Source organism: Dromaius novaehollandiae, chromosome 2, assembly GCF_036370855.1.
Source record: "Dromaius novaehollandiae isolate bDroNov1 chromosome 2, bDroNov1.hap1, whole genome shotgun sequence".
Taxonomy (NCBI): domain Eukaryota; kingdom Metazoa; phylum Chordata; class Aves; order Casuariiformes; family Dromaiidae; genus Dromaius; species Dromaius novaehollandiae.
Genome location: NC_088099.1, coordinates 78,902,735 through 78,916,467, shown reverse-complemented (window position 1 = coordinate 78,916,467; position 13,733 = coordinate 78,902,735). Strand labels below are relative to the sequence as shown.

At 39.6% G+C, this 13,733-nt stretch overlaps 1 protein-coding gene across 6 annotated transcripts in view; it reads right to left on the bottom strand.

The window, feature by feature from the left end:
- PLEKHG4B (pleckstrin homology and RhoGEF domain containing G4B) overlaps positions 1-13,733 on the bottom strand; it is a 65,348-nt gene that overhangs the window by 37,165 nt on the left and 14,450 nt on the right. For 5 of the 6 annotated variants that reach the window (XM_026107117.2, XM_026107120.2, XM_026107121.2 and 2 more), the window contains exons 3-4: positions 1,582-2,911; positions 1,298-1,372 (exon numbers count right to left, since the gene is read on the bottom strand). In XM_026107117.2, coding sequence (XP_025962902.1) covers positions 1,298-1,372; positions 1,582-2,911 — 1,405 coding nt within the window. The remainder of the gene's footprint in view (positions 1-1,297; positions 1,373-1,581; positions 2,912-13,733) is intronic. The other variant, XM_026107119.2, reaches the window with a different exon arrangement.

Sequence of the window (13,733 nt, the reverse complement as noted above, 5' to 3'; positions counted from 1 at the left end):
CTAACTACCCCTTCCTTGTTTGTAAGTAAATGGTCCAGGAGAGCACCTTTCCTTGTTGGCTCCTCTATCACCTGTTTCGGGAAGTTGTCATCAATGCTCTCCAGGAATCTCCTGGTTTGCTTGTGCCCTGCTGTGTCACCCCTTCAGCACATATTGGGGTAGTTAAAGTCCTCCATAAGGACCAGGGCCTGCAAATGTGAGGCTACTTCCAGCTGTCTGTGGAAGGCCTCATCTACTACTTCTTCCAGATCAGGTGGCCTGTAGCAAACACCTGCAACAGTGTCACTCATATTAGTTTGCCCCTTAATCCTTATCCACAAGATCGCAGATAGCCCACCGTCTACTCCTAGGCAGAACTCCACAGACTCCAGCTGCTCACCCTCCTCACCTTCCTGGCCTGTCCTTCCTAAAGAGCGTGTATCCATCCACTGCAGCATTCCAGTTATGCAAGCTATCCCACCATATTTGAGTTTCATAGCTCCTTAGCAATTCTCTGTTGCCAGCTTGTATTGAAAGAAGCAATTATTTCAATTTCCCTATTTCTCATACCAGCAATTCAAACAACACATTAAGCAACTAGAGATGTTATAGTATTTCCAGTACTGAGGTCAGGGTGAGTTAGTTTGTAGCCTCGAATCAAGAATGAAGCCACAAGGCAATTTTGTCTGGTATTTATGGTACTTCTGTTTATATGTCGTGACCTGGAAGAGGTACATGCACACCGGCAAGATCAATTAAGACAAAAAAAGCACTGCACAAATGTGACAATATTGGTCTAAAGCCATGAAAAACATGGCTGAGGATAAAAGCAGACCCACAAAACATACAGAAGTCACTTGTCCCTGCTTTAAATATGCAGCCCAGGAAGACACATTCTAGGTCTTTGTCACATGCACAAACACTGTCGATTCCATTCTGCACCCAGCAAGGCCCACGACACTCAAAATGAGTTAAAAACAAACACACAACAAAAAAACCAAAAACCCCCATAGCTCAAAAAAGGAACTACAGGGGAATAAACAAGGACGAGATAATAGAATTTGTCCAGCTTATGTTTCACGGGCAACACAAATCTTTTCTGCCTGTGATCTGAGGCAGCCTGGCATACAGCCACAGTCATTAGATTGCTGTGTTTGAATACAAGATGAATACACAAGAATACCAGGTCTCGTCCGGGTGCAGGGCACATTGAGGCTCACTGGCACACTAACTGAACTATGAGTTTCCAGTTCGCAGCTGGCTTGGAGCATGGGCAAAGCAAGATGTCATACCTCCACATTTGTCCATATATACTTACCAAGATTTTCAGGTGATCTCTCCCAACCGTTTTTTTTAATTCCAAAACAGTATATACGAAGCGTTTTGAAAAGCCCTTTGTGTGAAAACATTTTAACAGAAAATAAATAAAGCACTGACAGAACAGATAAGAAAAGAAACATCAATCACAGCAAACCAAGTTAAACTCTTAAGTTTAGATCCAAAAAAAGGAAGCCATCTAGATACAAAGGCTAATTATTCTGCTAAAACCATATGAGAATGTTACAAAAAAAGAATGAAATCTAAAGGATTTTTATTTTTCACCTTCCTCCCTGTTGCTGTGCTTGTGGCTTCTCACAGTAATGGAAAATGACCCAGAATCCAATTTTCCAGGCCTTGAAACACATCCATTTAACCATTTTTTAGGGTTTCCATCTGGCACACCATGCAAGAACTTATCAGGTCTCTGATCCACAATATGTGGACCTCTGCATGCCCTGTCCAGCGATCGGGAGTGTCTTGGCCCAGCCTTGCAGTCTACTATTGACAGAGTTTCAGGAGGTACAAGCAGTTTTTTAAAGGCCAGGGGAGAATCAGCAAGGCTTATGCCTTCTTTCATTTCATCCTTTGGTACAAGCCTACCAGAAAGGAAGTTTCCCTTTTCAGCCTGTTTCTCACAAGTTTTGCCTTCGTTCACAGCACATGAGTCCATTATGTGCTCTGAAGCCTCCTCTTCTGCAAGTGACTCCTCTGAGCTAAAACTGATGTTCATGGGGTTTTGCAGAGCTTCTATGTATGAATTCCTAAACAAACGTCTTGCCTCAAAACACGAAGAATCCCTACGTTGTTGCCCTGTTGGACGTGACCTGCTCAAATCCGCATCGAAAGTTATGCTTTTCACGTGACGCTTTTTTTCTACAAGCGGTGATAATGCCTCATCTTTTAAAATCACAAGGTCCTTGTCAGGCCCAACAGCTCTGTTTTTCATGCTGGACCAAGCTTCACCAAGACTGACAGAGTCATCTTTGATTTTCTCATCAGAAGCCTTACAGGACTCTAATGCAAGGCTGTTTTCTGAGGCAGGAGCTGAACTCGGCACAGCACTATCGAGGCTGCTGCAGTGCTTCGTCCCGGTGGCTTCTATCACGGTGGAGCCTGTATCATTGGAAGTGGAGCTGTCACATGAGCTGTTGCTTTCCATGGTCTGGGTCGGGGCTCTAACACCAGTATGATTACTAATCATCCGATCAAAGAGATTACCAGAGTAATTACACAGGATGGTTTCGGTTGTGGGAACAAAGATGGGATTAATTATGTTCTTCCATGGGGTTCTATATACGGCTGAGCCAGTGGTCAGTAAGCAGCTCTTCAGAGGAATATGCTCTCTTTCACAATTCAACTTTTCCAAAAATGCCACCGTAAAAATGCAGCCATACATCGTTTCAGGTATAGCAACTTCTTCCACTCCTTGCCCACATCTGGAGGGGCATTTTAAAACTAGCTTTGCCAGCTGCTTCCCTGCAGGTACTACTTGTAAGTAAAAATCCCCTGGTTTCAGGCGAACTCTGTGCAGAGATGCTAACTGTATCACCACTTTTTCATGGATGCACAACGGCCAGCCTTCATGATAGAAGATGAGGCCAGTGTATTTAGCCTGTAAGCAGGGAAGAAAGAAAAAAATGTAAGAAGGAAAAATCTGTCCTTTAACGAGAGCATTCTGCTATTTCTGTAAAGCAAATGGGGTCCAACTCTGTTTCAGTTCGCCATTTTCTTGCAACACCATCAAGGTTTTGCACCTTATGGCATGGCAGTAGAGAATCTAGTCAAGATTATGTTCAACAGAAACACAAAATAGCTCTGCTGAAATGTATGAGCCACCTCTGTACTACTGTCTCTCACATTTGCTGAAGGGGGAATTGTTCCTTTAACTCAGCCTTCACCCTAGCTTTCCAGCTGCTGCACAGGTTAGAAAGGAGATGATTAAAATTTTATATTACTAGGCATTACATTTTAACCAGTCAAATTAAGCTTTCCAAAACAATATTAAGTCTCAAAACCAGGAGACTAACTGAAAAAACACGTGATGCTAAAACCTAGGTTTCTGAGATTTGATTTTCCTACTATTTCTATGCAACAAGGAAAGCAAAGAAAAAAGACATTTCTTACTTCTGTATTCACATTATTCTAGGAACTGGAATTTTGCAAGGCATCAGGCATCATACGTATCAAAAAAAAAAAAAAAAAGAAACCTACCCCACAGTTTTGTCAATAGTGTCACTGGCCAACTACATCCCTTTGGTAAAGCCAGAAAAAGCAGGCAAGTATAAGTTTTTTAAACAGCTGTGAAGACAGTACCAAATCCAGTCTTATTTGAAAAGTATTTTTTGCCAGGAAGGTCTCACTGTACATTTTAAGATCAGGAAGAGAGCTTAAGAAGTTTATTTATAAAAGAAAGGTTATTTTTGCCAAGACATACATAAACTCAAAATCACAATCTGCTTCTAACTTAAAGAACTTGTTAAATGGTTTGAGAAGAAGTTAACCGAATATTCCTGGGGGGAGAACACAGACTGGACGGAGAGGGGAATGAAGAGTTCAGGCCTAGACAGGACTTCAAGATCTGGTATTCCAAGGGGACATATTTCCTCTCTGTCTTCAGAAAGTCACAGACTACCCTTCTGCTCTGTCATGTGCATACATCCCATTCACAGACTGTGCTGTGTCCCACAAAAAACGTCCAGGTTTCAACGCAGTCTAAGCCCACTGCCTGTGCTGCAACCCTTCTGCCAGACATCATAAGAACCTGCACATTACTAGGCAGAGAAGAGAAATGCATTGAAAATGGCCTCACTTTTCCAGGAACATGAGCAAAGAAAACGCTTACAAAGTAATGATTTTAAAAGTGCTACAGTAAAAATGTATAAGTGAAACTTGAAAAGGAAGCAGTTCAAATATCAGATGATTTAAATGTCTCATATACAAACCCAGAAGTTTATCTAAGGCTTAGATTTATAGGAAGTTTAGGTTACAGCCTTTTGTTAGCTGTTCTGTTGATTTTGCTAAAGCGAACACTTACAATTTCTTTAAAAAAGCAAACCCTTGCTCCCAGAAAATCTTTCTTCTTTCAGTTTCTCATTTAACAATATTTTAAACAAATTACTGAACTTAAAGCAAACTTACGGTCAGAAGAAAGACAACTATTCAACACAGGTTTTAATGACAATGATTTCCGGGCTTCTTTCAAACTACACTGACTTTGCAGTAAACTGGACCAGAGGGCATAAAATAAAACGTTATTCCTAGAATTGAAGCTAGGCATGGAGTTTTCACTTTTTTCACTGTTCCTGGGGAAAAAATAATTTAAAGGACAGGCTTGATAAATTGCTTTTATTAACTAGGAAACAGCTGCTTGTCTAGGCAGACTCCCTAATTAAATTCATTTTAAAACATGTTCCTGCATTACTCAAGAAATATAATACTGGCTTGAATGAAGAATTCATATAGAAAGAATGGAGAATTCATTGTAAAAACAAAGTAATCACAAAAATTGTTGTAATTTCCTCCGGAAATATGAGAAAGGCACACAAAATGAGATTTCTGGTACACCAGCTAGATAGAGAATGAGTAAAATCTTGCACTGACAAAAGCCACTGTTCTTTCAGTCCAGACTTTTCCCATTAACTCTAGAAACATACGATGTAAAACACCTCCACAGATAAATACTAACAATACGATGCAAACATTTACAGTCTGTGTATATTTGACAACAATTGCAAGCACACACTAGAAGTAACAGAAGATTAATGGTTTTTTATTTGTAAGTCAGAAATTCTTCTATTCACACAGCTGCATTATCCTAAGAGCTGGATTCGCAGGTGCCTTGCACTTGCACAGTAATCTATATCTAAGCAAGGACTGGGCAGGGGGCCCTTTCTCATTCTGAATGAGACCCTCTTACAGACAAAGAGCGATGAATGGGGAAAAAAGAAAAAAAAAAAAAAGGAAAGTGAGCTATCTTTTTTCAACAAACAGGAAACAACAGTAACTTTTATTAGCCATTTTCCCAAGCAGCTTTTACACGTTTTATTTGGCGATAGAAAAGGGGGGGGGGGGGGGAGACCTAGAAAACTGATACCTAGTTTCACCCCCCCACACACGCACTTTTAAATAATAGTATGATTTGTTATCTCCATAAGCAATCTAGTCTTCAACAAAACAAATAATTGGCATTTTTTCACTACAGTAACAAAACATTTTGCTTACAAAAAAAAAAAAAAAAAAAAAAAAAAAAAGGAAGTACCTGTCCAGACCTGAGACAGAAAAGATCCCCTGGGCCGGTCTGTCTGTCACCTACCTCTATAAACACAAACCCATTGAGTTAAGGGCAGTCCGTTCACCTTGATAGGTAATGGACAACCACAAAGTTTACTTTTGCTCTACGGAAGAGATTTCTGTTACACAACAGAGGCATTCATATTTGAAAAAAGCGCATTATCATTTATAAAACACTAAACACAACATAACTTTTGTTCCTGTTGGCTGTTACAAACTCATAACCCTCAGTTCAAGTTTATTAAAGTCTGGTATCCTGTCCTGTCTGATACAGCTGCAGAAGGTAAAACCTAGAGGAAAAACAGCTCAGTGTTCCTTGCCTACTTTTAATTGGATACTAAGAAAAACAGGTCTTGGTACAAGAGACTCTCAGATGTTTGCACCCAGAACTGCAGAGTAAAAACATATATCCAGCGAAGCTAGGACAGGTCTAATGGGAAACTATACCTCCTCCCCCCCAATCAACTAGGATCTCTAATGATCTCTTGCCAGCTGCTGATTGCAATCTTGCAATCTACTATTTCTATGTTTGACTCCAGCAGAACCATTCTGAGCACAAAGTACCAACCTTTTATGATACATGTAAGAAATATAAGCAAATACAACTGTCATCTATTAATAAAGAGCAACTAAACTTTAACGTGAAAAGGTGATAGATTTAAAGGTGTTTAGGTTTAAAACTTTTTATCATTCAGAATTCAACTACAGCACTGCTGCATTTCTTTAAAATTCTAAATGAAAACCAAACATGGACCTGAGAAAACACTTTACACCTCCCATACAATACCTACCTTCCAACTGTCTCCTAATATATTTCAGAAAATTAAATAATTTGCCATCTCCCTTCTCAGATCTAAAAGCTGTTCCTAAATCATTTGTTTTACTTAGGAAACGTGGAAGTCATTAGCATTATAAACCATTTTCCAAAAATCTTTGCCTGTGTTTCTTCTCTCCCATCTACATCCAATGCTGTTTCATAAAAACATCGTGAACACCAAAGAATGCTAATGCTTTTAGTGTTTGACATTGATGTACAGGACCATTAACTACCAGACCCACAGCAGGATGTGAAAAACTGCAAGTTTCCTTGGCAAATTTTTTTGGACCAACGCTCAAGTAAGAGGATCTTAGAGGGAGCAAAGCCTGTAAGGGATCAACCTTCTCTTCACAGACAAGACATCTATGTAGGCACAAATATTTTTCAGAGAGAGCACCTTTTCAAATTATATTGTTCCACCCGTACCCAGCAGAGGTAGAACATAACACTGATTCTACACCAAAATGTGGATTGCTGCTACTCACAGCTCCAAAGAAGAAAAGTAACAGGGCTACTAGTCTCTGAAGCAGAAAAACATCAACTGCATTATTTAACTTGCTTCCCAAGAGCTAATACAATGTTATTCCTTACAGTACCTCTTGGAGAGCTCTTCCCTGTCTGGTGTTAAATTACTCCACTTCCTCAGCTTGAGAAAAAATGATTTTTCTTCCAGCTAGTTATGCTAAACAGATTATAGTGTTTTTACACCAGCAATTGCACAACGTATGATTCACTTTCGCAGCTAAGTAACAAGATATCATGGGGAGGGTAAGAGAGGAGGAGAGGACTTGAGGCAAAGTGTGAGGAAAGAGGCATTTGGATGGTTGAAACACATTAAAGCAATATAGAACTGCTGGCTTGTTGCACAGCAATGAAACCATCCATTCTGCAGTCACAACTAATTAATCACTAAACTCTTATTCTGAATCCCAAAGAGATTCTGTACATTAGACAAACACCGGATCATAAATCCTTCAGCCCCTTGTAAACTGCAGCCTGAATATGTAAATATTCAAGGCATTTCCTGAATAGCTGTGTTCCTGAGAAATTTCTAGGTCATGCAATATAGACACGGGCAAATTTCTCACACCTGTCCTTCCCTTTTATCTGACTTAGAATTTCATAGTTCTTATTGGAAGTAGTAGAAAATACTGCAGACTTTAAATGGAGCAGGTTGGAGCCACGAAAATTTCAGTTAGATTCAGGTGTTTCTGGCAAGGTACAGACACTGATATATGAAAAGAAATTATTTCACTGCAGGGATGCTGCAGGTTAAGCATGGGAGAAAAAAAATCTTAGTTTAGGGAAAAAAAAAAAATCACAGAAATGTAAGGCTTTGTCTACAAACTTTTGGAACATCTCTGTAGTTTGTCTTTGGTGAGCTACCTTCCATACGAGCAGTGATACTGTCCAGATCTCCAGTTAAGACTTGAAGCTGCAAAACTTTTTGTCCCATGGGTGCTCTCATTATTCTCAAATGGGAAGAGCCACGTATCTGAGCAGGCATTAGGACTATTGAACCACAACTGCAGAGTACTGAAAAGGACATGCATTTGCATGAATTTAGTTTCCAGTTTCTCTAGATAAACAGCACAAAGGCAATAATTACAAACACGGTTTAGTTCTCCTTTGAAGACTGGAGTGGATGTTCAATAGTTGTTTCCAATTGTCTATGGCAGTCAATAAGCAACTAGTTCTTGTATTTGTTCATGTCTTACATTTTTTTGTGACAAATGGTTTCATCACTACATTGTCAGTACTTTTATCTGACCTGTAAGTTAGTCCTAATTTTTGTTACTGTGTTTCTAATTGGTCTTTGGTCCATCTAAGCAGGAAAGTTAACTCCCTTCTCCAAATCCTCCTTTGACAATTAGGTATACATCAAACGAGCAAATGAAAACAAAGTTTTTCCTTTATGCAAAACAGGAATATGATCACAGACTCATTACAGAAACTGGAGGACTACTGCTCTTTATAGAAGGATAAAACAGTCTATATATATATATATATTTTTTTTTTTTAAATACAGAGCCCAGAAAGAAGGTGAAATGGCTTGCAATGTTGGATATCCACTATGAGCTAGAAATATCAAGCTCGTGGCTGCAACCAGATGGTGTGCTCCTGAAAAGACAGAAAGTCAGACAGGGGGGACTTTTAACTACCTATAAGATAAGAAATTCTGAAAGAGACTGATGAATCCAAATATTTATTTTTGGTAGCTGTCAGCTGGATTCCAGCAGACATTTGTTTGTTAAATCCCAAACACATGCCTGTGCAAGCTCAGCATCCTCTTGGGAGATGTGGTTTTCACAGGCTGCCATTTGGAGTTTAACAGCATCCATGTTTCCATGATAAACGCAACAAGACAACACAGACATTTAGACTAATGTCACTTGTTTTTGGAGAATCAGAGTAGGTAAGTACTGCTTGAGATTCTAAACAGCTTTGGAAAAAGCCAGAGAGTTAAAATTAGATAACGTAGGAGAACAGCTTATGGCATATCAATTGCTCTATGTTAATCACCTGTGCATTCAATAACACTAAGATAACTACTGAATACTTTGCATTTCATGTCGGACAAGGGGCTATGGACAAGCTCTTGAGTTGGTGTAATCTAAAAGCTGTAAATTTACAGCTTCCCCTTGCAGTAATCTGATAAAATGCTGGATAGTGGGGTGCCCATGAAGGCCCTTACGGAATGTTGTTGTCATACTGTGTTGTTACCATAGCGTTGCTGAAACCGAAGAAAATTCAGGCTATCATGAAAAATAAGCATCATCATCACACTGATATAGAGAAAACAGGCTTAGTCTTAATTCACAGCTTTAAGATATCAGATCTACTTTGGGAAGATCTGATTTAGTTAAAACTGACCAAGAACCACATATTGCCAAAAGATGCTTATAAATTAGCATCCTCACCCTCAAGGATGCAGGGATTACTTTTTCCAAGTACAAATACACCTCTTGTAAACAGATGTGAACATCATCTAGCTCTGAATCAAAATCAGCAAACTTCTAAAGTGAGTAAGTAAAGTATCTCAAGACATTGGCTGTGGGGTCTCCAGGAATCTGTTCCTTGAAAGAAATAATGTCACTTTTGCTCCTCTTTTTCATTGAAACCAGTGGTGAAGTTTTATGGATCTATCATTGCTGTGATAGTCATACAGTACATTTTCAAATTCAAAGATTCCTCCTTTAATGTTGTCAGTCTTTCTGAACAGCTTCTGTCAGCTTTCATCTTTGCTTCAAAATATAAACAGTAATTTCAACTTCAGAGATAAAAGTTAAAGAACACTGAGAAACAGCAGAAAACAGTTATGCAAAGAAATAGAAGTCAGTAAAAATACCTCCTGGGTATCAGAAATATCAGATGAAAAAAGAACACCAGACATTCTCAGTAGAAATAATGACATCGTAAAATACATTGTAAGATGTAATAATTTCATTCAAACTCCTGATAACATTTATCACCATTCAAGACAGAAGGCAGCTTCCAGCTATGGTGAACATCAGGACAAAAATACTTTTCTACAGGTAGCAATCTGTTGGCAGCACAGAGGAAGGCAGCTGGATTACACCTTCAGAGTGAAAGGAACCTTTCAGAAACAGGTGAGAAAAAGACTAGTTACAAAGATGCAAAAGGAACCAGGAAAACTATTGGGAAGATAAGAGATTACATTTTCCAAAAACTGCCTCAAGCCTCCTTACCTTTTACCTAAGAACAGAGAAAGCTCTGATGAACAGACAGGCAGTCCTTTGAAAGAGCAGACTACAGCCAATCTTTCTTTTCAGGCAATGTGTCCTACTGTAAAACAGAACTGAATGCGGGATCACCCCCTCATCTACCATGTTATATAGAAAATTCCTAATTAGCTCCTCCCCTTAATATGTCTAAATCCACTTGCCCAACAAAAGACCTGACCTTTTCTGAACTTAATTAATTGTATCTAGGTTATATTTGTGGTGAAGGGGGAGAAGGAGGAGCTGGCAAGCATAAAGGACAGACCAAGAAGGAAGGAAAGTCAAAATTTCTTATGGACAATGTTTTAATCATCACAGCTCTACTAATGGCTTTGAGGACCAGAGAGGAAAAACTCCAATTGTTTCTTGAAGACAGTTTGAAAAAGGGATGCTATAGGAAGCACACAGGTAGAATAACACCCCCGCAACACAAACATACACACATTCTCTGGGCTCTACAGGATTATGCAGGACTGAGCCCTCAAATAACACCAGGAGGGCTGTTAGGTGTTGCAAATCCCACTGAAGGTCCAGCTCCCATAAGGTATGCTGAAGACCACCTCTCACACAAATACACGCGTACTCCGTGTAGAAGCTGTTACTTCCTGTTAAGCTTCAAGAGAGAGCAGAGAAGCAAGGATATGACTTGCTTCTCCACAGAAATGCCTAGATTTAAGGAGCAAAGCAGCAGGATCAGTGGGGTCAAGGCGGCAGAACAGAAAATACTTCCTGCCCTGCTGTGTTGCCCCATTCTCCTTCCATAATGCCACCCCTCACAGTTTTTTTCTGAAAGTCACTGGACGGAGACTGAAGTACCAGCTGGCAACCCTTCCCTTCCTTTCCCATTCTTAAAATGGAAGCAAGCCTCTTCTCCTGTAGAGCCCTGCTATTACTTTGTAATATTCTTAAGGTCTTTGGGCAAGGAAACTTCTAAACAGAAAGCAGGTCAAAGTGAAGATTAATTTAAGTAATTTTCTTGAAGGCTATATTTAAACAATGCCACATCTATAACATTCAAAATAAAAAATTATCTAGCTAAAAAATAAGGAATTGAAATTTGGTAGCAAAATTTACCTTAATCCTGCCCACACAATGATTTCCCAAGAAAAATAATACAGATGAATGACGTTGTCTATCTGTAACAAATTCAGTTCACCGCTGGCCACAGGAACTTATAGTCATATACCAACTGAAGGAGGAAAAAAAGGGAGCTTACAGATTTCTGTTAACTCCTTGCACTTCAATAGCCACTAAATAGTAACAGAATTTGGCAGAGCTGAGAATCTTATAGTAGTAGATCCTATGATCCCACTTGTCCAGGTATTTAAGTTTAGTGGTGGAGAGTTTTTCTAGAAGACTGGACAACGTCTTCCCATTCCACCTCAGCAATTCTTTAGCAAGCTGGTTTAGCACACAGTAGTCAAACTTCTGCCAGGTGACAGGGATCCCTACAAAGGCAGAGTTCAGGTAATATGGCAATATTAGTTAGGATCGTCATTTCAAGCATCTGGACCTAACTTTGAATTTCTTGTATCTCTAATATATATGTTTATATTCTTCAAAGGCCATATGCACTAATGACATTAAAGCATACCTACAGCCTTAAGAGTTAACCTTAAAGCTTTTAGTTTAGGAACACTAAAGGCCGTCAGATGTGTGTCAAACAGAAGTCTGTCTCTATAATAAAACTGAATGATAGAAAGAAATAGACATACACTGAAAAGAAATGTAAGACAACCAAATACATAAGCTGTTCATTAAGCTGTCCTTTCCACTTTGGAGCCCTTCCAGTTAACTAGCTAAGAAATTATTAGGAAGACTGATGATTCAATTCCTTCCTCCATGAAAGGCTTCATATACCTTCAGACGCAGTTGTGCTATGTACATATGTATACTCGTATCTCAAATGATGGGCTTTCATTTAGCTCTCTTACAGACTCAGCAGCTTAGGGCTATTTCTGATACAAAATCAGAAATCCCAGACCTATGTCTGAATGAGCCAGCCGAGTACAGGAGAAATCTAGCTAGGTTAAATAGATGTTACGCTCTAGCTAGCGTTCAGACATGCTCTGTTTTTGCAAGGGTTGGCTCTACAAAATAATTGGCAGGGCAAAGCTTCAGCTTATGGAAGAGCTTCCTGTCTTTGGCTGTTTCAGGAATTTCCTCTCCAAAATCTGCTCTGCCAGTTTCCGCTCTCCCTGCATGGGGATTTTCCAATCTCCTTAACATCCCTGGGAAATTAATCAGCCACACTTTGTTTCAGCAGCTATCTGCACATTTTAAATATCAACTAAAAATAATTACTCAGAAGCACTTGTGTTCTGTTGAACAGCCCAAACCTTCAGTCTGACTGTAACTTTCACGTTTCACTGCAGTATTTTTTCTTTTTGATAAGCTGTATTGACTCCTTTCTCTCTCTGAGCCTCCTAGCAGCCATTGCCCACAGGCAAAATGCTGTTCTCAGAACTCAGCCCTGGGACAAAGGGCTTAATGAGTTGCACCAGGTGGATGAATCTTGCCCTGCAGAAGTCCCAAACCTAGCCAGATATAAATGCAGCCTAGTAAACTTAAAGTAGACCTGTCTCAGTTTGCTTTGTTCCCAGCACTACATGTTCGCTGAAGGAGAACACTATGTTAATGAAGTGTAGACAGAACAGGTAAATCACAGATAAAAGCAAAAAGCAGTTTTAAACCATGTACCTAAGGTGATGTCTCTAAATCACCACGCAATAAAGAGGAGGCCAGAAATAGATTCACTCCCCCACACACACTGGGGGAAGGGAAACAAAATGCAGGTTGATGTCAGACTTGCAGCTGGACTTCAATTTAGCAACTGAAACTGGGAAGGAAAGAGAATCAGATTCTTTAAAGGCTTCTTTTAATCTCAAACATCAGAACAGCTGTAAGGGATTAAACAACATAAAAATGAAATCAGGAGATGGGGGAAAAGGAATTAAGCTTCCCACACAAAAAGCAAACCACGCTTCCCGGATGCATCATCTGCTTCTTCCTTAAGCTGGCATGCTCATCTTTCCCAGCCCACAGCATGCATGGGACCTGCAGTAGCCCCCGAGAACCGGTTTCAGAAACAGAAGGAACTTCAGGCAATGCCGTTTTTCTAGGAAGTTTCCTTGAGCTAATGAAACACATCCCCTCCGCAAACAGGGTATTGTCCTCCCAGCAACAAACCCAGGCAGTTCTGGTCTGTAAGTTATAGCCAATTCATCCTAAAGACACCTCATAAACTAGAACTTTAGCTCTTGGTTTGGAAAACACAACTATAATATTTGCTTGTTGGCATGTTTCGTCCCACTGCAGTGTATTTGCCCTTTAAAAAAAAGCATCTCGCAGGCTTGTGGATTTTTTGTAGCATTTTCCTTCACTTAGTTTTTAATTACCCCAAGTTTTACCTTGGCATTAGTTTTGCATCAATGACTGCAGTGGAATGATTAAAAAAAAAAAAAACTTGGATATTTAAAATAAAACAAGTAAATACAAAGCCACATTTTCCTGGATGCTTCCAGAGTTTTGCAGTGAATATTTTTTTTAATGTAGCTGTGAGTTTCTTGTTGTTGGAGAGGTCA